The sequence below is a fragment of the Danio rerio genome, chromosome 13 (assembly GCF_049306965.1).
Source record: "Danio rerio strain Tuebingen ecotype United States chromosome 13, GRCz12tu, whole genome shotgun sequence".
Classification (NCBI taxonomy): domain Eukaryota; kingdom Metazoa; phylum Chordata; class Actinopteri; order Cypriniformes; family Danionidae; genus Danio; species Danio rerio.
Window position 1 is genome coordinate 17,819,902 of NC_133188.1, and position 26,642 is coordinate 17,846,543.

At 36.3% G+C, this 26,642-nt stretch overlaps 3 protein-coding genes across 21 annotated transcripts in view; 2 read left to right on the top strand and 1 right to left on the bottom strand.

Moving 5' to 3' along the window:
• The window catches only part of klc1a (kinesin light chain 1a), a 91,616-nt gene that overhangs the window by 23,443 nt on the left and 41,531 nt on the right, over window positions 1-26,642 (top strand). For 14 of the 15 annotated variants that reach the window (XM_073919442.1, XM_073919443.1, XM_005156633.6 and 11 more), the window contains exons 4-7: window positions 2,529-2,693; window positions 2,791-2,869; window positions 8,726-8,951; window positions 9,541-9,628. In XM_073919442.1, the coding sequence (XP_073775543.1) occupies window positions 9,579-9,628 (50 nt within the window). In that variant the 5' untranslated portion in view covers window positions 2,529-2,693; window positions 2,791-2,869; window positions 8,726-8,951; window positions 9,541-9,578. 15 annotated transcript variants of the gene reach the window in all.
• On the top strand, window positions 10,115-14,938 carry LOC101883107 (uncharacterized). The gene is made up of 2 exons (XM_005156701.6): window positions 10,115-11,535; window positions 12,904-14,938. Exons 1-2 carry the CDS (start codon window positions 10,721-10,723, stop codon window positions 13,688-13,690), a joined length of 1,602 nt encoding a protein of 533 aa, XP_005156758.1. The 5' UTR covers window positions 10,115-10,720; the 3' UTR covers window positions 13,691-14,938.
• On the bottom strand, window positions 13,696-24,998 carry si:ch211-57f7.7. Of its 5 annotated transcripts, none has more exons than XM_073920037.1 (10): window positions 24,700-24,998; window positions 22,289-22,501; window positions 22,032-22,170; window positions 21,173-21,307; window positions 18,712-19,157; window positions 18,121-18,440; window positions 17,825-18,006; window positions 17,484-17,656; window positions 17,159-17,373; window positions 13,696-14,786 (listed from the first exon to the last, which is right to left on the bottom strand). In XM_073920037.1, the coding sequence occupies exons 1-10, from the start codon at window positions 24,966-24,968 to the stop codon at window positions 14,542-14,544; spliced, it is 2,337 nt and encodes a 778-aa protein (XP_073776138.1). In that variant the 5' UTR covers window positions 24,969-24,998; the 3' UTR covers window positions 13,696-14,541. The 5 variants fall into 5 exon arrangements, 3 of the variants coding, with proteins under 3 accessions (XP_073776138.1, XP_073776139.1, XP_073776140.1); XM_073920038.1 differs by lacking the exon at window positions 24,700-24,998 and adding an exon at window positions 24,086-24,444; XM_073920039.1 differs by lacking the exon at window positions 24,700-24,998 and adding an exon at window positions 24,095-24,395.

Sequence of the window (26,642 nt, forward strand, 5' to 3'; positions counted from 1 at the left end):
AGTTTACCATACTCGCAAGAAAAGCATTATTAGTAATGTATAGTCAACAAGTTGTTTCAAACCATAGTCTAGTAAAGTACTTGACATAATTTGTTTTATTAATTCAATAGTTGCTGTGGTAATATAACCACTAGCCTATGGTATTGTACATATAATAATACACACACACACACACACACACACACACACACACACACACACACACACACACACACACATATATATATGTGTGTGTGTGTGTGTGTGTGTGTGTATGCATACATATACATGTACATACATATACATAAATATAATCAGTTAATTACTTGAAAAGAGATTATTGGTTTTCAACTTGAGTTGGTTATTGCAAAAGTAGACATATCAAGCTTTCTTTAGATAAATCTCTGATATTTCTTTGTTAAGTATTTGCTGAGTTTCAGTTCATTTGTTTTTCCTGACAGTCCACACTTGCGTGTGTCTCATGCAGGCTATTTGTAATATCAAAGACTCACCGGCGTGGTAGCATTAACTCTAATGAACTCAGACTGAGAAACTAGACATAGCATTGGTTTCATACTGATTACTTTATCAAACAATATTTGTTTTTAACATGCACTCACTGCAATTAAAAGTAGACACTTCAAGCTTTCGAAAGATATGTGTCTCGTGTCTGTGTGATTTGTTTTCAGCATTTTACTGGCGCGTTTCTAAAAACAGTTCACGGAGAGAGAAAAGACTGATTGCCTACACTGTTTATTATCCTTGTTTTGCAAAAGCACCCGTTTGTTGTCATTGTGAGTGTACACATTGAAAACTAGACACCTAACAGATTCGATTGATGTCTTGATCTCATCTGTACGATCAAAACTGAAAGTGTAATTTAGGTTGTCAGAACGCATATACGCGGTCTTCGACCCCAGGGGGTTAACGTTGTGTTTCTTCATGGAACAAAACTGCTACAACTAAACAAAGTCATCCCAACTGTGTACTAGTTTAAAGTTATACCCACACACACTGGGTTAACTGTGGCTTAGGCTGTTCACATATTATGTCTTTTGAGCGTGCAAGTTCGTTATTTCCGGTAGAGGAGAGCAATGTGCATGCAGAGTGCTAGCAGCACAACGCACACACTTTTTCTTAATTTAAATGTACTTGCATAAATTCACAATTTTTCAATAAATAAATTATTGTGCATTAATTGGTGCCATTGATGTAGCTGATTTACTGCCTCTCTGCCTCCCCGATCGTCGTTGACAACATGCACAGACCTTCATTAAACAGCAATGGCAATTTACTATTTACCTTTAGGTACATCAAAAGAAGAAGCTGTATTAATAATATTGTGGCTCAAAAAGGAATATGTATAAATAATATTGTAAGGGTCTGTATAGTGAGCATGTGTATATAAAGTAATGGCTTTTGTTCAGTTTGTTAATTTGTTTGTTTATTTATTCATTCATTAATTTTCATTAGTTTTAGACATGGCATATACTGTATGCTGTACAATAAAGATATGTGGAAAAATAACTGAAAATTTAACTGAATAAAATAACTGAAATGTTATTAGCATTATTATATGATTATATTATTATTATATATGTTAATATATATGAAAAATGTTTTTAAACTGAATATTGATTTTTATTTGGTTTGGTTTGCACATGCAGTTGCTGAATTATTTCAAGGAGTAAATTGCAATATTTCAAGAGGAATTAAATAAATGAGTAAAAACCACATTATTTCATTTACCAGAAACAAAAATTATAACATTACACTGAATTCATTATTTTTTGTGTGCCACCCCAAGATTTGGTGTGGCCTCTTCTGGCCACCCCTAAGAAAATTTTCTGGGGGCGCCACTGTCAGGTACACCTATTTGAAAAAGAATGCTGCAAGCACAACGCTAGTCACGTGACAAGAACTGGACTGAATAATAAACTTTCGATTAATGTAGTTGACAAACGTTTTGTAAAACAGAACAATCGCCCTTACTGATATTTTGCAGTAAAAATGTTGGTGATTTACAATTACAATTCAATAACTAAAAATAAATAATTAATGTTTTTTGTGAACTTTTTTTACAATCTGTTTTGTTGATATTACAAACTTTATTTACAGGGTACAGTAGTGTATTAAGTAGTGTAATATTTTATGTATTTTTTTTCTTATCAAAATTGGGCCCAGGTACAAGATATAAAAAAAATATACACTTGAAATATTAAATACTCAAGAAAACATTTGATCATTCAGGTGTTCATCAAACACACTATTGTTGTGTAGTAAGATACAATACGCTTTTTTCTGTGCATTTGACTTCAAACTTAATTCTTTATTTAAGGATTACAATTAAAGTTCTTTTTTGGCGTTAAATCACACGTCATTATATGGGTAATCACCTCTGAGCTGGCTGGTTTTAAGGATTTATTCAGTATTTTCCTTTTCAAGGTAAAGAACTTTCCAAGCCAGGGCTGCTGAAAACATGGGTCAGCAATTTTGTGTAAAAGCTGTAGTGTGAAAATGCTGTGAATCTGAGTGCTGCTGTTGCACAGGTACGGAGGCTGTGTCAGGAGAACCAGTGGCTGCGGGACGAGCTGGCAGGAACCCAGCAGCGGCTGCAGAAGAGCGAGCAAAGTGTGGCTCAGTTGGAGGAGGAGAAGAAACACTTGGAGTTCATGAACCAGCTCAAGAAATATGATCAAGATCTTAGCCCATCAGTGAGCCCTCACCTTATTTTCCCTATGACATTTACCATATTTTCTGTTTTTTTTAGTCTTACCTTGTGCTTCTCTCTTTCTAACACTTTCTGTTCAGGATGATAAGGACTCTGATTCCAGCAGGGAGACACTGGATGATCTTTTCCCAGATGAGCAGGATGAGCCTGGACCTGGCAGTAAGTACTTTAGAAGCACTCAGTTCTGAACAGTTGATAAAAGAGACATTAGTTAAATTCAAGATGTTGATGTACTTCTAGTATAAACACTTAAGTATCATTATTGAGTATTATTAAGTACTATTGAAACACCATGATTTAGTTAGTAACAATTTAGACTCTAAGGGCCATCATACACCAGGCGCAATGTGGCACAAGGCGCGACGGAATTATTGTTTGCTAGTTTCAGCTTGGTGCAAGAGTTGTTTTGACGTTTTGTGCCACTCTGTTTAAATAGCAAATGCATTTGCGCTCATATGTGCGCCCAAAGGCATTCTGGTCTAAAAAGGAAGGCGTTCTAAGGCGCATTGCTGGTGCATTGCTATTTTAAAAAAAACTATTATAGATTTTTCAATAGACCAGAACAAAGCCGGTCTAAAGTCCAGCGCAGAGCGCGTTAGTTGTGTGCTCCTCGCTTACTCACTGCTTAATACACACAAGATGTAGAGCAATACGCTACGCAAATATCTTTACATATGAAAAAGAATACAAATATTAAGGATATATATATAGGATATAATTAGGATATATATAGGATATAAATATGAAGGATTAAAATAATATAAAACATTTTCTCGCCTATAAAAATTTAAAAACCATACTTTCATGCCTTTTTCATCTAGGCGGCTTTTTCAGTTTATTCGTGATAATTTTCTTTGGTATAATGTTATTAATATTAGCAGTATTATTTATTATATCCATATTTATATCTGTTTTATTAAAAACAAGCTTAGATTTGCCCACCTGGCAGGTTTCAGACCATATGGGGCACAGCATATGTATTTGGATATAACTCAGTTTTTTGAGCACACTTCATTATTATTGTTCATTTATTCGTTTGCTGGAAATTAGAACTGAATTTATAAATAGTTTTGAAACAAATCTTTGCGCTTAGCAAACAAAATTAACTATGTATAGGCTAATGGATGTCTGTGCGTACAAGGTTACCCTATCCACGAGAGCGAAAGTGAAAGTAGATAATGCGAGGCCTTATCTCTCATTCTCGCACTGCAGATGCTCTGTTTAACTGTTTTCTTGCTAGATGAGACTCTGATTGGTTTATTCTCAAAACACACCTATAACTTATTAAGAAAATAAGCTCAACCCTTTTAGATCATCTACCACGGCGCAAAGTGGATTTTTCCATCCTTATTTTAGCAAAAGTGAATTCCGACATGCCCTTAATGCGTTTGCGCTCTGCGCTTTGCATTTTGCAAAATAGAGCCCTAAAAGTCTTAGACCCCTAGTAAAATGTTTTAAAAATGTATTGCAAATTTAAAAAAATTTGATTATGTGATCTTAAAATATACTAAACATTTAAATAAATGCACTCAAAAAAGCTTTCAGGACAGTGAGCTTTATATTATTATTATTCGTGCTGTTGTTGACATACTTTTTTGACATATTAAAAGAATGTCTAATCTGTAATTTGATGCCTTCTGGAGATTTTTCCATCTTTCCTTGGCTTCTTTATGCACATTAATACAAATTTTCAATCCCCACTGTATCTAGTAAGAGCTTAATTTGCTGCTTCAGGTGTGTTTGATTAGAGTTGGAGCTAGAGCTGCACAATTAATCGTTAAAAGATAGCGATCTCGATTCGACCCCCCCTAGACGATCTTAATCCAGCATTTCTACAATTCTGCCAATCATATTTTTAAGTTCAGGAGAGAAGAAAAGGCGGCTGCACGAGTCTTTTCATTGTTTCACATACATTGCTCAGTGACATTGACAAATGATGATGAATGAGTCACATACTGTATTTATAAGGTATAATTCACCAAAAAAATTAATTTTTGTCTTACTATAATGATGTTTTCACGGCCGGGAGCCAAAATCAGGGCTAAAATCACGCAGTCTGAACTAGGCATTAAACACACGCAGGGTCAGAGCAAGCTGAACTGGCGGTCTAGGCAAACGGCAATCAAGCCGCCCTCAACCAGAAAGTGATCTTTTTGCGGATGAAAGTAAGGATGGTGAAGGAGGGGGTGGGTGTAGCGGATGAAAGTGAGGACTGGTGGGTTCGCTCACTATTCTGCTGCCCAAGCCAGCCACCTAGGTCGCCTCAATGCACGCGCCATCCCTGAACACACGTCGGCTACAACCGAAAAAAAAAAAAAACTGCAACTGTGTCATTTGCTTTATTTTTTAATGTGTTAAATATTCAAATTAATCACGCTGATTAAATTAATTAATATGCTAATTTTGACAGCCCTAAAAAATAGTAGATTAACGTTTTTATTCGGTAGATATATTAAGTAAAATGTTTGAAAAGGTACCTTCTGGAACAATTTTAGAGTATTTATCTTTAATAAAACTATAAGATTATATATGACTCTTCTTCCGTGTTGTTGCTATGTGGATTGTTTTGTTGTTGTTTTTTTTCTTTACAATGTATGTTTGTTAAGAAATTGATATGATTATATGATTATATATTGTACATTTAGTAGTATATTTTTGCCATGAAAATAGCCAATGCTGCTGATATGGCATTAAAACCTAAATAAATGAATAAAAAATAGTACTATAGTTATATAATAGTTATATAATACTAGTTATATAAAAAAGCAACAACATGCAAATAAAAAGCCTTTTAATTTTTTTTTCGAAGGATTGTGTGTTTAAGCTAGATTTTATTGTACCAGGTTAAACTTTCTGACACCTTTATGGCAATTAAATACATTAAAAATAAATACTGGCCACAACTGAACATTGAGGGTGATCTCTGAGTGGCAGTCCCCAAAATTAAACCAAGAATAAACTTGAGCTAAAAACATTGTACCCACCAGTCTCATTACTTGAGATTAATATTAAATTAAACCAAATAATAAATGATCATATAAATTATAGCCTGTGGTTGTTAGACTGTTGCACTTTTTTGTGTTCTTAATATGCTTTTGTTTTCTTATATTTCTATATTTATAATCACCTTATAGGAATGTGGGGGTCGCGAGTCACTGGCATTGTCATTTTGGGGGCCTGGCCTGAAAAGTTTGGGAACCCCTGACTTAGACAAATGTATAGGCACTTGCTAAAAATATATAGTATAAGAGTCTTTGTATAATAATGTATGCTGAATATGTCTATATATTTATACTTGTGTCCATGTTTGTAAATATGGAAAAACATTGGATTTATTCCCTAGTTTAAATGAAAACAGTCAATAAATGTAATACAAATTATTGATGATTTAAAAGAAATAGTATTATTGAGAGGAAAAAATGTTGAAGTAGAGTTCTTTCCTTGTTTCTGCGTGAGCTAGAGAGTTTGCTGTCTTGAATTACTCTCCTTCCAGTCACTTCCTTTATTTTTCTGATAGAATAATTGATAATTGGCTCATTGACTGTGGAGTGAGATCAAAGGGCAGTGTGGGTCGGGTTGTGGCTCAGAGCTCCTCAGTGCACTGATATTTTTGGTGTCATGTGTTGCAGTCTGACACCGCTGAATCGTGAACGCACTCAGATTAACCCTCATTCTGACACATGAATGCCAGGCGGCTGTTTCCTTGTCAGTGATGCTGCCCTGCAGCAAATGATTTCCAGCTGAGTTTTTCAAAGGGAATGACATAAATCTTCTCTGAAAAATATTGCATTAATCTCTTCTCCTCATTCCTGAAGTGCTGGGAATGTGCTGTATCTTTTTACTTTCATTTTGCCATGTCTTTAGTTATTCCTTGTTTATTTAACGTTGCAAAGAGACAGCAGCAGATATACAGTCAAGCTAAACTACATTTTCCAATCACCATGTCATCCTTCTGTGAGATTGCTGATACTTGATACTATCACATGGAGACATGGCAGTTTTTTTTTAACTTATATTCGACTAAGTATTATCAACTTTCGACTGATTTATTTATTTTTGCTTATTTAATAATTTTGATTTGCAATGTGTTTTAGCTTGAAAATTAATCAAGATAAATGCAAATTATTGTGCTCTTCCAGCTAAGTAATTTAAGAGATTTATTTTAAACACAAGAAGATATATTTGATAGGTTATTGCTGATTCAGGCAGTTATCCACTCCTTCGAAATGAATACATGTACAAAACAAGTAAATAAATAAAAGCAAATTAAATTACATTTATCTACATGACACACAAGAAACAAGAACACATTATTATTAAGTATTATTATCTTAACTCATCCATCACCACAACAGCCATCTACTTAAAATACTGGATCCAAGATTAGACCTCGGAATAAAAGCTAAAGACTTGTTTCCTCTCCCACAACTCTCGCCCTGCCCACATTTGTTAATGATATCAAGCTGACCATTCACAGAGCTTGTGCTATGCAACGTGTAGTAATTTATTATTATTATTTTTTGAAAGGTGAGTGTCAGGGTAGACATCAGCAATGCATAAATCAGCAACATATAAATCAGCCTTAAGAAGAAATGGACAAAAAAAGGGTAGATGCCACTTAAATTTTAATGTCTTCTTCGAAAGTGTTCCCAGCTCCAGTTTTAGGTTTTAGAAGATTATTACAACCTAACAGACTCCTCCTCCTCACCATTTCTGTTTGTTGTCAACTGACAGTTGGAGCAGCATTAGCCACGCCCATTACCTCAATGTAATAATCTGATAAATCAACTAAAAACAAACAGGAAGTGCATTTTCAGATTCAGCCAAGAGCTCCGCCGCTTTGTGTTTGGCAAGAGACAGGCAGACAGAGAGATGCAACATGAGTGAGAGGACCAGCATTCCGCCGTACATGTACGACTCGGACACAGACCAAGTAGAGAGTACAAAATCATTTGTGTCTTTGTATAGTTTTACAGCCAACTGCTAGTTTAAAGTTCCGAGCTTGTACACCGAGACTAATAACCATGCACACTAAATTAACTTTGACCGAGGCACCAGATGCGCCACTCAGAGCCGCGACACGGAACACCAGACACGCACATTCGCATGTTATTTAAAACGAAACTATTCAGATGGCGCTCTGTGGCGCGACAGAAATATGAAGTGCCCTGAATCGTGGCTGGGCGCCACGGACAGCCACCGGCTGGAAGCGCTGTTGTGTGTACCCTGACAGAAAGCTCGCACTTTCCAGCTGTACCTAGTTAAAATCACAGGGAGCTTCTGTGACCACGAGAAACAGATGAAGTTTAAGGTAGACGCAATAAACAGTACACATGTTTGCTAACCTACCTACAAACAAACTAAGTTACAAACGATAATTCCGATTACACCGTTCATGTGGTGAATGTTGGTCTTGTGTTAAGCCCAATGAGCCTTACATCTAAGAATAGAGCAAGGGTGTTCCTAGTGACATCGCTTTGACTCTCACGCTGAAAATGGCTGATGTGAAACAACAAACCTAGGATATGGTAATTTGTTGCAGTCAATCGATATTGGTGGGCTGGGGTACCGCACTCCTACGTCAAGTTGCGGTCGATCTAAAAACAGCTCCAATTGGTCCACCATTTTTGATGTTGTTAAATAAAAAAAAAAGGACTGGGTGTGTTTATATCACCCCAATATGACGGCCTATACACTATACCTACACAGATGTCTGTCCAAACAGCTTGAATAGTAGATTTTTTACTATAGGTGCCCTTGAAAGATTATGGCAGTGCAAACAATTTTTTTCCCTAATGACATGCACGGATGAATAATTCACCACAGAACTAGCAGTGTACGCTAACAAAATCATATCGTTAGTTTTGATTTCTTAGGGACTTTTCCTAGACTCTCTGCAACAGTTTCTTCACTTTCTGTTGGTTTTTACTAATAAAAAAGGAACAAGTTTTTAGATTTGTATCACATTATATGAATTTTACTTCAGTGTACTTTTGTTCTCTTCTATTCTCCCAGTCCAGCCTCCTCACAGCAGTGCAGTGGCAGCAGCTCAGCAGGGTGGTTATGAGATCCCTGCTCGTCTTCGAACCCTTCACAACCTGGTGATCCAGTATGCCTCACAAGGCAGGTATGAGGTGGCCGTTCCTCTCTGCAAACAGGCTCTTGAAGATCTGGAGAAAACATCTGGACACGATCATCCCGATGTAGCCACCATGCTTAACATTCTCGCTCTCGTCTACAGGTCGGCTAACAACTAAATACACCAAAAAAACAACAACATCTGTTTAATGTATCATTTTAAGCATGAAATAAGTACTGTTTAGTACACAATGCCTGAAATGTGTTTTTTTTTTGTCAGTATGTTTTTTCCTTTGTAAGATATTAATACTTTTGCTCAGGAAAGACACATTAAAACACAATACAAATTATACTGTTTAAAAAATACTATTTTAAATAAATGCCCAATTTAAAAATTTTTATTCTTTATAGAATCCTGAAATAAATGAACCACAGTTGTCACAGATAATATTAAGAATCACAACTGTTTTCAATATTGATAATAACAGCAGCAAATGGGCGTATGATAATATGATTTCTGAAAGATCTTCTTTTGCATCAGAATGCTGTATGTACCGTGCTTTAGCTCATCACCCATAACCTTTGTTGTAAGCTATGCTAATATCCGGTTTGCAGACCGTTGGGACATTAGTCTATTGTGCCATCATCCTGTTGCCTTGGAAACAGCTTTTTTTGTTAGAAATACCTTAGCAACAGCCCTTTGTTACACAATAAGTAGCAATATTGTTTTGTATGTGTTTTCTGCTCTTTAGGGACCAGAATAAATATAAAGAGGCAGCAAACCTTCTTAATGATGCACTGGCAATCAGAGAGAAGACTTTGGGCAGAGACCACCCTGCGGTAAGATGTAATTCCAATATTAAAGAGAAAATTGTACAAATAGTTTGTCTGTGCTGTGTGCAAGCAAGGGCAGACCATTATCTGAAAATATATATTTTTTTAAGTTGACCTGAATAGATTTATTTGGAGTGAATTTATGCATGTGGAATAATATAAACAAAGTATGAGTATATCAATAAAATATAACAATACAATAAAAAGGGCTTTAAACAATAGACAGTTTATATATATATATATATATATATATATATATATATATATATATATATATATGAGGCGCCGTGTAGGATTTAAATCAAACTTTGCTTATCAACACACACATAAACACGTGCATATACACCTATAAATTACTCACATATACACCTATACTATTGGATGTTCAAAGCAACATATATGAAACTTGTGTATATACATATAAACTTGACGCACGCATACACCCACTCACACACGCGCATACATATAAACTCCATCTATGCATACACACCCACATTAACACACGCGCATACATATAAACTCCATCCACGCATACACACCCACATTAACACACGCGCATACATATAAACTCTATCTATGCATACACACCCACATTAACACACGCGCATACATATAAACTCCATCCACGCATACACACCCACATTAACACACGCGCATACATATAAACTCCATCTATGCATACACACCCACATTAACACACGCGCATACATATAAACTCCATCCACGCATACACACCCACATTAACACACGCGCATACATATAAACTCCATCTACGCATACACACCCACATTAACACACGCGCATACATATAAACTCCATCTATGCATACACACCCACATTAACACACGCGCATACATATAAACTCCATCTATGCATACACACCCACATTAACACACGCGCATACATATAAACTCCATCTACGCATACACACCCACATTAACACACGCGCATACATATAAACTCCATCTACGCATACACACCCACATTAACACACGCGCATACAACTCCCAACATGCATGAACACCAATTAAACAGTAGAGCAAACATCTAAAACAAGATATACAAAGTTGTGTATATGCATATAAATCACCTGCATATATGTGGATGTGCGTAACTTTTCAGTGTGAACGGAAGGCATGTCAGTTCAAACGGAAGGCATTAAGTGATCTTTTTCTCGAGCAAATCAACATGAATTTCAGAGTGATCTTGTTAACCGTGGCGTTTGTCGGTGCTTTATTTACTTGTGCCAATTGCAATGAAGATGATATAGTCGATTTCTTTAATATTGTATTACATTGCTTAACGCGTATACAGCAAGAGCCGAGAGAGTCGCTTTGTCGTGACTTGGATAATCATGCCAATACAATTTACAGCCTTTTGTCCGTAGTTCGTAACGGAAATCCCCAATCTAGAGAATGCATCTTAATTCTCGAGACGCTGTACCGCACACTGCGCCAAATAACATCGCTTGAAATTGGAAGAGGTGCCTCAGCAGGAGCAGTCCCACCACCGACATCTAGGACAGGCCACAGAGGTCGTCCCCGCTATGACATTTCACATGAGCAGCTTTGCCATTGTCTGCGACTTGGGTTTAACTGGCAGGGAATTGCTTCCTTATTAGCAATAGACCGCCGCACTTTGTTTCAACACAGGCAGCGTCTTGGAATCAGACCGTTGGAATTTGCAGAGCTGTCTAACAATGAATTAAACACTCTTGTCAGAGAGATTTTACAAAGAACCCCAAATGCAGGCGAGACCTACATTCTGGGCAGTCTCCGGTCTCGCTCCATCCACATCCAGCGTCGGAGGGTCCGACAAAGTTTACATGAGATAGATCCTATTGGAAGGTCTCTAAGGCGCCGACGTGCTGTCAGAAGAAGAATTTATTCTGTGCAAACACCTAACCAATTGTGGTATGTCCAGCAGTTTGACAACTTAATTGAAATGTACATTAGTAAATTAAGGGTTAACACTTTATAATATCTACACACTATGAATCATTTAGACTACTACGCATATCATAGTGAATTAATTATCTGTTAAGCATTAACTCTACATTTATAAACGTTAGTAAGCAGTTTATAACTGCAGCTACAAATGCTGTATTGGGTTATAACCACATCTATAATGTGCTTACTAATTGTATTTTCATACTTTGTTAATGATTTATTTTTCATTACTTAATGAAGTATTGCATTATTTACAAACCATTTGTTTTCAATAGTAGCCTATGTGGTTAAGATTTTTCAGAATGAGTTAGTAAATGATTAATAAACTATTGAAATCAACGCTTATATATTCATATTATTCAGGCAGATATTAATGCTTATATATGTTAATAATGCTTTATTAACTAAACTTCATGCAGTTTTCTGACTTATAGTGATGACTATTCATGCTTTATAAATCCCTTATAATGACAATTATAGGCTCAGTATCAAAAGAAAAATAATATTTGCAATAAAATAAAATTACTGTAAAGTTCAAATATTGCCAAATAACAGGAGTGTCAAAATACAACATATTTGGATAAAACAACATCAATATAATAATTTAACATAATTTAACAATATAATAGGATGCAAAGTTTAAACTTTACATTATTTTTATTTTAGATAAGGTTGCAAAGAATTTTTTCACATGTGTATCTTCAAACAAATAGGAATGAATAATGTAATTTATGTAATTTTTCCTTTTTCGAATTTAACTGAGTCTTTAATAGTCAGTTATACGGGATTTATAGCATAAATAGTCCTCACAGATTGTCACAAAACTGGATGAAGTTGAGTTAATAAAGCATTTCTTAACACACAAATTAACTATTAGTATATGCTGGAATAATAAGAATTATAAATGTAAATTTGAATAGTTTATAAATAATTTACTAACTCATTCTGAATCATCTTAAAAACAACCAACTATGCTTAAATAACTGGTTTGTAAATAACGCAATACTTAATTTAAAAATGAAAAATAAATCATTAACAAAGTATAAAAGTTAGTGAGCACATTATAGATGTGGTTATAAGTCAGGAATACAGCATTTGTAGGTTCAGTTATAAACTGCTTACTAACGTTTATTAATATGTAGAGTTAATGTTTAACCGATAATGAATTCACAATTTGCTAATGCTTAATAAATGGTTCATAGTGTTTAGTTATTATAAAGTGTTAATGTTAATAATGTTAATAAATTACCCTAAGAGGCTATTCTACAAGACATAAAACGGTACAATGAAACACACGCATATAAACGTGTAATGAGTGGTCTCTCTTTACAGGCATATAGACGGAAATCATAAACTGGTCAGATGGAGACTGGTTTTCCACGAGTGTGTTGACGGATATAGTCGCTGTATTGTTTATCTTGAGTGTCTGAACAACAATAGAGCATTAAGTGTTTTGTCGTTGTTCCAAGAAGGGGTTCAAAACTTTGGTTTACCATCCAGGGTTAGATGCGACCACGGCATGGAGAACACAGAGGTTGCGCGCTACATGTTAAATAGAAGAGGACTAAATAGAGGGAGTGTCATTACGGGCCGCAGTGTCCATAATCAACGAATTGAACGTTTATGGGCAGAGTTAAACAGAGTTGTTTCATATTATTATTCGGACTTGTTTACTTTCATGGAGGACCACGGTATACTGGATTCTCTGTGTGAGCTTCACGTGTTCTGTTTGCATTTTATTTACTTGCCTCGGATCCAGAGGGCAGTTCGGGAATTTAGGGAAATGTGGAATAACCATGGACTCTCAAGTGAAAGAGGACAAACCCCTCTGCAGTTATGGCACAGAGGTGTGGTTAGCCATATTGGAATTAACAACACTGCTATATCTGGTGTGTTCGAAAGTGATGATCATTGGGACGTCAACGAAAACCGACCAATTCCAGAACTGCAGAGCAGGAATAATATAGTAGTTCCTGAAAATATTTACCACCCAAATGACACTACAATGGAAAACATTCTCGAAACATTTAACCCATTGCAAGATGATGGAAATCATGGAATTGATCTGTTTTTGGCGCTTGTACAATTATTGGTAAGACAACAGGTTGAGACACAGTAACAATGTTTGTAATGCAAGTGTTTATTGCAATTTATTCCTGCAAATGCTTTATTTACTACACAGCAAATGTTATGTAATTAATCCATAAACATGCATTTACAAATGTATTACACAAATGCTTGTAAAAACATGGAAAACATCAGTTAAAAAAAGTAATGTTAGGATTGATCAAAAATGATGAAAACTTCCTAACAATGAGTTAAACAAATGCCTCAAGAACACTGGCACATTAACATGTTAGCATAAAGGTTGAAAATGTTAATTCCTAGTTAAAGGGATAGTTTATCACTTTTTACACACCCTCAATTGGCTCTATACCTTTGAGATTTTTTTTTTCTATTGAACAAAAAACATTTTGAATAAAGCTAAACCCTTTAACCAAAGAAACTCAAACGGGTTTGAAAAGTGAAGAGTAAAGAGTAAATGACAATTATTTGTATATAAACTAGCCCTTTAATGTTGAAACATGAACTGCTAAGATTAATTGTAACATTGCTGAAAATTATTAAAGGGACAGTACACTCAAAAATGAAAACTGCCATTATTTAATTATCCTTCACTTATTCAAAATGTTTACTTAATTTGTTTTGCCAAACAAAGTTATATTTTAAAAAATACTGAAAACCTGAAACCACTTAAAAACTACTTTTGAAGTTAATAGTTACAAGTCTAGTTCTTCAAATTAGTTTATTTAATGTTTAACAAAGGAAAGTAAGTCAAACACGGTTGGAACCACTTGGTGGTGAATAAATAGTGAGTAGATTTACATTTTTGGGTGAACCATCTCTTGCAATCTATTGCTTCAATAAGAACCCTGGCTTAATATTAACATCTTGGCATTTAAGTCTCTCTTACTCCTTGCCAAATCCATGTGTATTGTTGATAGCAAATTCCATGTTGCTTTTAAAAGCACCATAGGTGCTATATAAAGGCAGGCGAAGGCAGTTAATGCAAGTATTGGCTATTGGAAATCTTTGTAGAAGTTCAGAGTCATGGTGAAAGGCAATGGAAGGCTGGGGATGAAATCCAATTGGTGGGACATGATCTGATCCAGTGGTAAAGGATAAGATCGCGCCAAGCCTCTGTGCTCCTTCCTCTTGAGTAAACAAAAAAAAGCAAAATATCAACAACTATACAGTATATTCAGCTAGTCAAGAAAATAACTGCAAAACTGTTGCAGTATTAAGAAAGCAATACCCTTTATGAAACCTGCAAATGTAAACATTAAAAAGGTATAATAAAAACTAATGTGTTCTGTCTTGACCATGCTACTTTACATGACATTTTCAGACAATACACAACAAAAAAGTAACTGAATTACAGAATAGCAGAAAGCTTGTTTTTTGTTTTTGATGCATGATGTTACTTGAACAATTAACACCCTTCATGTTTCTGATAGCTGTTAATGGCTATCTTTTGCTTTTGACCTGGCTCCTAATGCATCGCATTGCCTTCATTTAAATTTTTTCATCACTTCATATTTAAGGTGTATAAACCAATTACTGTCCTTGGTGTAAAAAGAAACATTTATACATCATAGATTTAGTCACTGATGAAATAAGCTAAAAAATTCTGATATTTGTAACCCCTTGAATGTCACTGTCAGCCAACGGAACACTTAAAGGTGCAATAGTAGATTAAAAAAATTCCAACTTTCGTATTACAGTATGGTTGCACGATATCAAAAACTTACTACAGGGAGTGCAGAATTATTAAGCAAATGAGTATTTTGACCACATCCTCCTTTTTATGCATGTTGTCTAACTCCAAGCTGTATAGGCTCGAAAGCCTACTACCAATTAAGAATATTAGGTGATGTGCATCTCTGTAATGAGAAGGGGTGTGGTCTAATGACATTAACACCCTATATCAGGTGTGCATAATTATTAGGCAACTTTCTTTCCTTTGGCAAAATGGGTCAAAAGAAGTACTTGACAGGCTCAGTAAAGTCAAAAATAGTGAGATATCTTGCAGAGGGATGCAGTACTCTTAAAATTGCAAAGCTTCTGAAGCATGATCATCGAACAATCAAGCGTTTCATTCAAAATAGTCAACAGTGTCGCAAGAAGCGTGTGGAAAAACCAAGGTGCAAAATAACTGCCCGAACTGAGAAAAGTCAAGCGTGCAGTTGCCAAGATGCCACTTGCCACCAGTTTGGCCATATTTCAGAGCTGCAACATCACTGGAGTGCCCAAAAGCACAAGGTGTGCAATACTCAGAGACATGGCCAAGGTAAGAAAGGCTGAAAGACGACCACCACTTAACAAGAAACACAAGCTGAAACGTCACGACTGGGCTAAGAAATATCTCAAAACTGATTTATCTAAGGTTTTATGGACTGATGAAATAAGAGTGAGTCTTGATGGGCCAGATGGATGGGCCCGTGGCTGGATTGGTAAAGGGCAGAGAGCTCCAGTCCGACTCAAGACACCAGTAAGGTGGAGGTGGAGTACTGGTTTGGGCTGGTATCATCAAAGATGAGCTTGTGGGGCCTTTTCGGGTTGAGGATGGAGTCAAGCTCCACTCCCAGTCCTACTGCCAGTTTCTGTAAGACACCTTCTTCAAGCAGAGGTACAGGAAGAAGTCTGCATCCTTTAAGAAAAACATGATTTTTATGCAGGACAATGCTCCATCACACACGTCCAAGTACTCCACAACATGGCTGGCGAGAAAGGGTATAAAAGAAGAAAAACTAATGACATGGCCTCCTTGTTCACCTGATCTGAACCCCATTGAGAACCTGTGGTCCGTCATCAAATGTGAGATTTACAAAGAGGGAAAACAGTACACCTCTCTGAACAGTGTCTGGGAGGCTGTGGTTGCTGCTGCACGCAATGTTGATGGTGAACAGATCAGAACACTGACAGAATCCATGGATGGCAGGCTTTTGAGTGTACTTGCAAAGAAAGGTGGCTATATTGGTCACTAATTAGTTTTTGTTTTGTTTTTGAATGGAATGTCAGAAATGTATATTTGTAAATGTGGACATGTTATATTGGTTTCACTGGTAAAAATAAATAATTGAAATGGGTATATATTTGTTTTTTGTAAAGTTGCCTAATAATTATGCACAGTAATAGTCACCTGCACACACAGATATCCCCCTAAAATAGCTAAAACTAAACTAAAAACTACTTCCAAAAATATTCAGCTTTGATATTAATGAGTTTTTTGAGTTCATTGAGAACATGGTTGTTGTTTAATAATAAAATGATTCCTCAAAACTACAACTTGCCTAATAATTCTACACTCCCTGTATATGCAATATGCCTGTTGCAAAGCGCTGCAATAACCTGTGTTACATGTAGAGGTTGTCCATATTTGACCAATCAGATGGCAGAATGAACAGAGGCAAAATATTTGCTAGGACAAAGAAAGAATGAGCAACACAGATTGCAGCATTACTTTATTGTCTGTAACTTAATTAAATGTGTAAAGTTCTTATATTTATAAAAAAAAAAAAGTTACCTTCTACATCCTGCAGGTAGTCCCTCCAAAAGGCAATTACCCTGTTCTCATTAGCCCGTTTGTTGCTCCCAATTTCTGACCACTGTATTTCAAACAGGTCATCCATCATGTCTGCAGTCAGCTGCTTTGGCTGGTGACAAAACAAGGACCTAAACGATTCCGGGTGTTGTTGGACTTTAGCAAGGACACCAAGTGTTTTCAGGCCATCTCTGAACCTATAATAGGGACCTATATTAGCTTGGCTTAATATAAAGCATAAAAAATAGGTGCGTTGTCACAGTCTTTACAAGAGAATTAAGTCGTTATTAAATTATTTATAACAAACCTTTCAAATGGTCCACGGACACGATTCACCACTTGAAACATAAGCAGATCTTCAACTAGCCTGTCCTTGTCATCAATGTTCTTTATAGGTCTAAGACAACCAGCATTGGCTAGGAAGTCCATGATGGGCTCAGTTGACTCTCGTAGCTCTTCCACAGTTGAGGCTTCAGAAAGCTGTATGCAAACAAATAGCACGTGCATTTCAAATTTATTTACAAGTATACCAGAGAAACTTTTCTATAAACAATATTTTAAAACTAAGCTATGTCTTTAATATAGATGGAACATACTGAAGTAAATGAGAGAATCCATGATGAACACTTTAAACAGTTGTAACCTAACCTTTTTTATTTTACTATAAATCTCAGGGTCAGCTACATCCTCCAAGCCAGGTCTGCACATGTCTGGTCCCTGAACTAAACTGTCATATAGCGTTTTTGAAAAACAACCAGGTGCAGGTCCTCCATGCACAAGACTGACTGCAACTGCTCTCCCTGCAATGAAATATCTGTCCTCCCTCATGGCTGACATAAAATTAAAGAAGAAGTGTCAATACAACAGCGTTAAAAGATTTAAAATATAAGTTATGGAACATGGAATACAACTTATTAAATCTTTACAAAAAATATAATGTATACCTTGTGAATCAAGTGCCAAGTTTATACTGCCCTCTTTTCCATCAAACATTGATGACTCCATTAGTGCCACCAGGAGGAGTCGTAGAAATTCTCGTCTAGGGCCGCCCAAGTCAACAGCCTCTTCAAACTTTCCTTTATCGTCGGAGAACCTAATGACCATTCTGTTATTTGGACTGTAGGACATTCGCGTAAATCCCCGTATAGCACCATCCAACACAGATGCACGATTAATATTAAACTTGCAGGTTTGGTTGCCATTTATTTTTGATGCAAGTTCCTCCAGTATTTCCTTTATTGGGATTTCAACTGCTGGGGGAAATCTGAAGAACATCATATATTATTTATATTTTATTATGAAATAAAAACATATCAATCCAATTCAAAATATATAAATGTATATTATCTAAAATCTATATCTAAAAGCCTGTGCTGGAGACTTACTGCTGATTACAAAATTGGCTTTAACATAACAATGGCCATTGATTTTTCTTGTCGTTTTGTTTTTGTGCTTTTAAGTGTAATACTTCAATATATTTAAAAATGACATGCTACTTGTGATTTATTTGTTAAATTAGAACAAATAATACTCACATCTGGTCCTCAATGCTGGCCATTATAGCGCAGCAAAGATCTTCATCTTCTTCCTCATCTTCAGACGTTCCCCGGAGGAGGGAAATGTAGGTATCATAATCACCATCCCAGGAAGCAGATCTAAAGGACTGGTCCGTGTTCCAGGATTGAGCTGGTGCGTTACGTCTAGTGCAAAGCTGGCCACTGGTGGAGGGTTGCGCACCGCTGGAAAGGGTGGAGGGCTGCAAACCGCGGGAATTGGTGGAGGGCGGCAAACTGCTGGAACTGGTGGAGGCCTGTGTACCACTGGAACTTGTGGAGGGCAGCACACTGCTGGAACTGGTGAAGGGTTGTACACCACTAAAACTAGTGAAAGGCTGTGTGTCGCTGGAACTTGTGGAGGGCTGTGCACTGCTGAAACTGGTGGAGAATTGAGTTCTTGTGGATGACTGAACTCTGGTGGAGGACTGAAAAGAAAGACAAGATGGAGTGTACATTAGATAAGGCTGAAAAAGGGTTGCACGATTAATCGAAAAAGATAACGATCTCGATTCGACCCTACACACAATCTTAATTCAGCTTTTCTACGATTCAGCCAATTATATTTTCAAGGTCAGGAGAGAAGCAAAAAAGCAATCGCACAAGTCTACACAGGAACATGAACATCTTCAAATGGCATTAGAAGTGTCATATACTGTATTTATAAAGGTATAATTCACCCAGCAATGTCATTTCTGTCTTCATGTAATGATGTATTCACTACCGCGCAATCACACGTGAGCTGACCGTGAGGCTGTTTGTTTACTGCCGTGAACGCGCACGCATGCAGCACGCCAATAACAGCTACTTTAGCAAACAGAACCTGCATAGGCTGTGAATAAAGTTAAAGTTAGGTAATAAAATTTGTTAATAACATTTAGTTTGTTGCACAGAGCGATGGTTTGATAGCTGCGCTTAAAGAATGATTTGCATGTGTATATGTTTTATTACAGTGACGGCAGCCATGCGCTGCGCTAGGAAGTGAAAATGAACCTGGCCGCACATAATTTAAGTAATCATAATGCATTTAACTGTTATGATTACGACAAGCATTTATGTTTTTTCTTTCATAGCTAACACAGTGTTGTGCAAGAAAATAAAGGTTTAACAGTCAGTATAACTAGTCTAGCTTATAAAATGTTGTATATAATGCAAGAAGAAATCTGATAATGACAAATTTTACCAGTGAAAACAAATGGTCTATTACTGCTGTCAATGGCAGATGGCAAGGACGTCTTCACCATAATAAATCAATTTTATAATTATGAAAAGTTGTATTCAGATGTCATTTAACTGTGAATTAACAAACAGGACATATTGAAAGTCTGTTAAAGTCTGCCATAATGACTGTACAAAGTTTTGCATTTACAGGGTTCTTGCACCATTTCAAAAGTAAAATTTCATACTTTTTAAGACGTTTTTAAGACCTCAACAAATATAATTTAAGACCCAAAAATGTTATAATTTCTTTGGAATAGGCTACTCAATTTAATGTTCTCGTTAGATTTTAATAAATTGTGCCTCATCACAGTATGGATAACCCACAGTACCTGCCTTTTGGGTGTCTGGTGGTGAAATGAAACTGTTAAAGCTGACTGTGAGGGGGCGTCTGAACTAGAGCTGTAATCAGGCTATAAAAGTTAGCCCCGAGAGCCCGAACCCAACAAGTACATTTTGATTGAGTTTTTTTAAAAGCCCGTTTAAAGCCCAACATTATCCAAATGTGCACATGCACACAGCTCTTTTGTCTTTTTTCATGAATGAGTCGTTTATATGCGTTAACATTACTTATTTATAACATAGGCTATGGGCCAAGTTGGCACAAAGAAAAAAAATAATGTTTCCCAGTGATGGGTTGCGGCTGGAAGGGCATCTGCAGCGTAAAACGTGCTGGATAAGTTGGCGGTTCATTCCGCTGTGACGACCCCTGATTAATAAAGGGATTAAGCCGAAAAGAAAATGAATGAATTTAGCATTAAGCAACAGTACACCTACACATAAGCCTAATATTATAAGTGTTGTTTTTTTACCATATCATCACTTTAGAATAAGGTTCCATCTGACATTTGTCAAAATTGAGTTATTGAATGAAAACTTATTTACAACATGGGATGTTTTACATCGTTGCTTACATTAAGACTTAAAAAAAAAAGCAAATGTTACACACATACTGTACTACTATATGGGTTGCAAAAACTTTGAAGCTCATTATCTCAAAATCATTCAGAACGCAGAGAAAACCTTATAATTCCAAGGTGACGATATGTTTGAGAATTAACAAGAATAATAATAGTCTACTTATACTAACCTTTATTTTACATCTAAAGAATCGTGAACTTGATTTTAAGCAACAAAAAAAAATCGTGATTCATTTTAGCCAGAATCGTGCAGCCCTAGGCTGAAGTATACAAAAAAAAAGCATCAAATCAAAACAGGCACTCACAGAGTTTTGTGTGGAAGATTGGTCATTGAAGTCAGTGTTCATATTCTCATCAGAAGCAGTTCCTGGTGATTGGTGGATACTTTCACCTGGCATGTCAACCTCAAAGCAGCTGTCATCAGAGCAGTCTGTTTCAGTCTTCAAAAATAATACAGTACAGAAAACCAAGGTTAGTTTAACAGGTATAATAAACAACGAATACATAATGTATTGCTTTATCTTATATTCATGTCCAGAGAAAACAAATATTTCTACCAAATTAAGTTGCAAATGGATTATAAAAGTAAAATATAGGTAACACTATTTCAAAAAAGTTCTCATTAGCCATGTTTGGGTACTGCATTAAATTAACAGCAAGAAGAGAGAGAGAAAAAAAGATTTATTACTGTTATTTTAGGTTTAAATCCAACTTGTATTAGTTGTAACTTCATTTAAAATAAAAAGTTCATAAAAAGTTATTAAGATTAAGCAGCCTTTAAGCACTGTTATGAACACCACTACAAGTACAATCTGACAGGGGCGTGATGGACAATTTAAAAGTGGGGGGACAGCTGTATGAAATCCAGAAGTTTAATTCCTAAGCTCCTGTTTCTGAATTGTCTGTCTCTAAAAGTGAGGGTGACATATCCCCCCGTCCCCCCGGTTGCTACGCCCCTGCAATCTGAATATTCTTGAAAACACTTTTAAAAGTTTAAGAAGTTAATAATCCATACTACATTAAAGTACCCATGATATCCAAACTGTGCATGTTCATCATAACAATATAATGAATTATTAAATATTGGCATGTCTAGAAACAATTATGTCAAAAATAATCCTAAAAATATGTTTCATTTCAATTAAACAATTACACCTGACTTACCAAGAGTAGTGGTCTTGAGGGTCTAACATACAAGGCCTTCAACCTGAAGACCTTTAAAATAATTCGGCCATCTAGTTCTTGACCTTCAGTTAACTGTGGTTTAATCAGCTTGTTGCCACATCCCATAAGTATTTCCAAACTACACAAAATGAAAATCATTGGTATTAATGCATCATTACATAATGACTCAGTAAAACATGAATACACAGTAATACAAATACAATACTTACAACTTAAAGAAAAAGAAAAACATTTACCTTACATCGAATGGCACTTTCTCTTTGAAGCCTTCTTTAATTCTTCTTAAAACCATAGTACTGTCCCATGCTTTTTCAAATTCGAAAGCATTTAATATGTGTCCAATCTCATGCAAGCGCTGTTTTTTCCTTTGTTTAACAACATTTTTATCATTAGGAGAGGTCAACAAGATTACGTCTTTGTTGAAAGTTTGATGGTATTGTCCTCTGGGCCTGTAAAAACAAAGAGCTTAGAGCAAGCTTCAACAGCATATGTCATAAAATACTTGACATCTTTACAATTTTTTTCTACACTAGTGGGATAAAATATAAACATAATTGGTTTTTAAAGGCTATACTACGACTCCTCGCTGTTCCATTAAAGGGCCATGACACCCTTCTCTTTCAGTTAAAGTCTACTTCAGAATTTTTTCAAAAGATGCATGATTAATGGGCGTGGAGCTCCGCGAGCATCGGGCAGGAGTGGGCGTGGCCAGCAGGGGAGAAGGGGAGCGAATAACTGCTGTTGTCCGTTAGCTCACAAAATGAGATACAAAGAGGAGACGCATGAGTTTATAGTTTACAAAGTTAAAATGCAAAGAAATGAACAGTGATTTAATGCCCTGCTACATTTGTTATTCGTAATTTCATATACAGACAACCACAATTTATATCATTATAAAGATAATCGTGTTCATGTAAACACTATAAATGAGGACTTCTCCCTCAATCCCCGTATCCAGCAGACTCAGTGCAGCAGGTCTCCTGACCTGTCTATTTTAACCATTAGCCCTGCTGGTAATCTGGAGGATTTAGGGGAACACAGCAGCACGGCGATGTGTCTGAATGTGAACGAACTCCTGATAAAAGACAGCGTCCGTCATTCTCTAATTCTCGTGCTGCTCTCCCGACAAAAATGCTAGCAGCACACACACAGCTTTGCTGTATGATCGGCCCTGACAAGATCGCGGGGGAAAACATGCAACAAACCCCGTGGATCATGGAAACAAACGCATATGAGCCTTCATGAACGGCTCAATACTGTGCCGTGGTTTCCGTGTCTCTCAGCTCGGGCATGACACTGGCAGGTCTGATGAATAATTAAGCAGTAGGGTCTTCTCATAGGATAAGAAATCTCCGCTATGAATAATAATGAGAAACCGACGCGTCATCATTGCACTTGCAGTTCTGCGCTACGTTGCCGATTTTGATCCCGCCCCAATAATCATTTTAAACCCAGAAGCTGAAATTAGCTGACAAAAGCTCAAAATTATCCAGTTTTCCCCACAATTAAAGCTGACAGGTGCTAACATTGTCTTAACTAATGCTCAACACACACACATCTGTTAATATAAAAAAAAAAGTTCTCCGGGGTGTCCTGAACCTTTAAGACGGCATTAAACTTGAGCGGGGCACCTTGTTGGACAATCACAGCCATATCTATTGAGCACATGAATATAAAATGTTCCATTAGAAAAACGCGCTCAATTGTTAGCGGGAAAAGAACTTAATGACATTTTTATATTTTATTTCCGCAACATTACCAATTGGCACCTTACTCGATCCTTTTAAAAACCCTATAAAATATAACAACATTACACCGCAATAACATTGTACTGTCAATTTGTTATACATTTATTCAGAACTAATTTTCATTCATTCATTTTCTTTTCAGCTTAGTCCCTTTGGGGTCGCCACAGCGGAATGAACCGCCAATCCAGCATATGTTTTACACAGCGGATGCCCTTCCAGCTGCAACACATCAAAACATCAATATACACTTATTCACACACATACACTACGGACAATTTAGCCTACCCAATTCACCTGTAGCCTCATGTTTCTGGAGTGTGGGGAAAACCAGCGCACTCGGAAGAAACCCACGCCAACACGGGGGAGAACATGCAAACCCCACACATAAATGCATACTGGCCCAGTCGGGGCTCGAACCAGCGCAGAATTCATTTGTATTATGCTAATGTTTTATCGTTACAAATAATTTTAACGGAAAGTGACTTTTCAGAAAGGTTTCGAGAGAACTAACTGTTAACGTGTAAAGAACACGTACGTTACGTCTATAAAAAAACTATTGTTGGATGATTATTTATGTAGTGATCGTATGTTATGTAACAGTTAACGTTACTGATATCGTTCACGTTGTATTTCAGCTTTAATGCGTTTAAAAAACAATAAGTTCCAGTGGACGCCGGTTTGCTTTTAATCCAAAATGGTGGAAGCGCGGGACTGAAACTGGGCATTACTGTTGCGATTTCCACGTTTGCATTGCAAGACAAAGTGAAGATCGTGGCTTTCTTATCTCGTGAAAAGGCAAGATGGTCAGAAGGCTCGCTAGACGAACTAACTTTTTACTTATAAACTTTTAGTGCAATATCCCCCACCACCACATACTTAAAGTTCATGTTATTTCTTACCTTTTTCTGGACCGAGACTGCCAATTGCCATACTGCTGGCGAGTATGGTATCGTGGTCCTTCACCGGCGGACATTGATTGCCTGATGCTTTGAGCGCGAGATGGCCGAAACAAATTGCGCAATTCAGATTCTGTTTCTGTTTGAAGTTCAGCTGAAGGGGACGCATTTGAATCCACTGAATTAGATATGGATCTAATTATAGTCGGCGAAGCAAGAACATTTCGCAAAATGTTAATCGCATCTGTAAGGTTGGCGCTATCACTGTTCATCGTGGTCAAATGCAGAAACGTGGTAAAATCAAGCTTACTTCGTCTTATTTTTTGATTAATGGCAGCTGGCAAACAAACAAGGTGCATTCCTGCCACCTTCTGGACTGAAGTGTGGAGCGCATAATATAACCAAAATAACCCATTAAGGATAGCGACACCATAAAGAAAACCTTATTAGACTAAATGTATTCTAATAATAACTAAAATGATATACTTCATATGTGACTTTGTATTAATTAAACCTACTGCTTTCACTTATTTTAGGATTTTTAATAAACATTTTGCTGGAGCAGTCATGTCATGTTTTCAATAATCAAAAAACTTAATACCTCAATTAATCACATTATTTATATTTCATAAGCTTAACGATAGGATAGATTTCACTACAACACAACTAATTGAAATTACCTGATACATGCTTTTAATTATAAATAATGATACATTTCGTTTAGGCTGGGACTTTTACACTGAAGGACTTCTATTTTATAAACTGAGATAACTTCCTTTTATACTAAAACACCTTCCTTTTAAAGTGAAAAATTCATGCGCATTCACATATAAAATAACTTGCGCGCGCGCACACACACACACACACACACACACACACACACACACACATATATATATATATATATATATATATATATGTAAATTTTGTACAACTGTTTTATGGGTGTGTGGAAGGATCAAGTTTATGTATGTGCGTGTGTGTATTCAAGGACCGAGTTTATAAGTATGCGCGTGTGTTAATGTGGGTGTGTATGCATAGATGGAGTTTATATGTATGCGCGTGTGTTAATGTGGGTGTGTATGCATAGATGGAGTTTATATGTATGCGCGTGTGTTAATGTGGGTGTGTATGCATTGATGGAGTTTATATGTATGCGCGTGTGTTAATGTGGGTGTGTATGCGTAGATGGAGTTTATATGTATGCGCGTGTGTTAATGTGGGTGTGTATGCGTGGATGGAGTTTATATGTATGCGCGTGTGTTAATGTGGGTGTGTATGCATAGATGGAGTTTATATGTATGCGCGTGTGTTAATGTGGGTGTGTATGCATAGATGGAGTTTATATGTATGCGCTTGTGTTAATGTGGGTGTGTATGCGTGGATGGAGTTTATATGTATGCGCGTGTGTTAATGTGGGTGTGTATGCATAGATGGAGTTTATATGTATGCGCGTGTGTTAATGTGGGTGTGTATGCATAGATGGAGTTTATATGTATGCGCGTGTGTTAATGTGGGTGTGTATGCGTGGATGGAGTTTATATGTATGCGCGTGTGTTAATGTGGGTGTGTATGCATAGATGGAGTTTATATGTATGCGCGTGTGTGAGTGGGTGTATGCGTGCGTCAAGTTTATATGTATATACACAAGTTTCATATATGTTGCTTTGAACATCCAATAGTATAGGTGTATATGTGAGTAATTTATAGGTGTATATGCACGTGTTTATGTGTGTGTTGATAAGCAAAGTTTGATTTAAATCCTACACGGCGCCTCATATATATATATATATATATATATATATATATATATATATATATATATATATATATATATATTGTATATGTTTATATATTAAGTTTTTAACAATTGTGATTTTATAAAACTGAATATTAAATGTTGTTGAATTAGGGCTGGGCTATACAGCAAAAAGTTATCACAATAT

Excerpts from the sequence above, each read along its gene's own strand:
- LOC101883107 (XM_005156701.6), top strand. The coding sequence starts at position 10,721 with ATGTGGATGTGCGTAACTTTTCAGTGTGAACGGAAGGCATGTCAGTTC. Across the intron at positions 11,536-12,903 it reads CAAACACCTAACCAATTGTG|GCATATAGACGGAAATCATA; the intron begins GTATGTCCAGCA and ends CTCTCTTTACAG.
- si:ch211-57f7.7 (XM_073920037.1), bottom strand. The coding sequence starts at position 24,968 with ATGAACAGTGATAGCGCCAACCTTACAGATGCGATTAACATTTTGCGA. Across the intron at positions 21,308-22,031 it reads CCTCAAGACCACTACTCTTG|ACTGAAACAGACTGCTCTGA; the intron begins GTAAGTCAGGTG and ends TTATTTTTGAAG. Across the intron at positions 14,787-17,158 it reads CTACCTGCAGGATGTAGAAG|AGGAAGGAGCACAGAGGCTT; the intron begins GTAACTTTTTTT and ends TGTTTACTCAAG.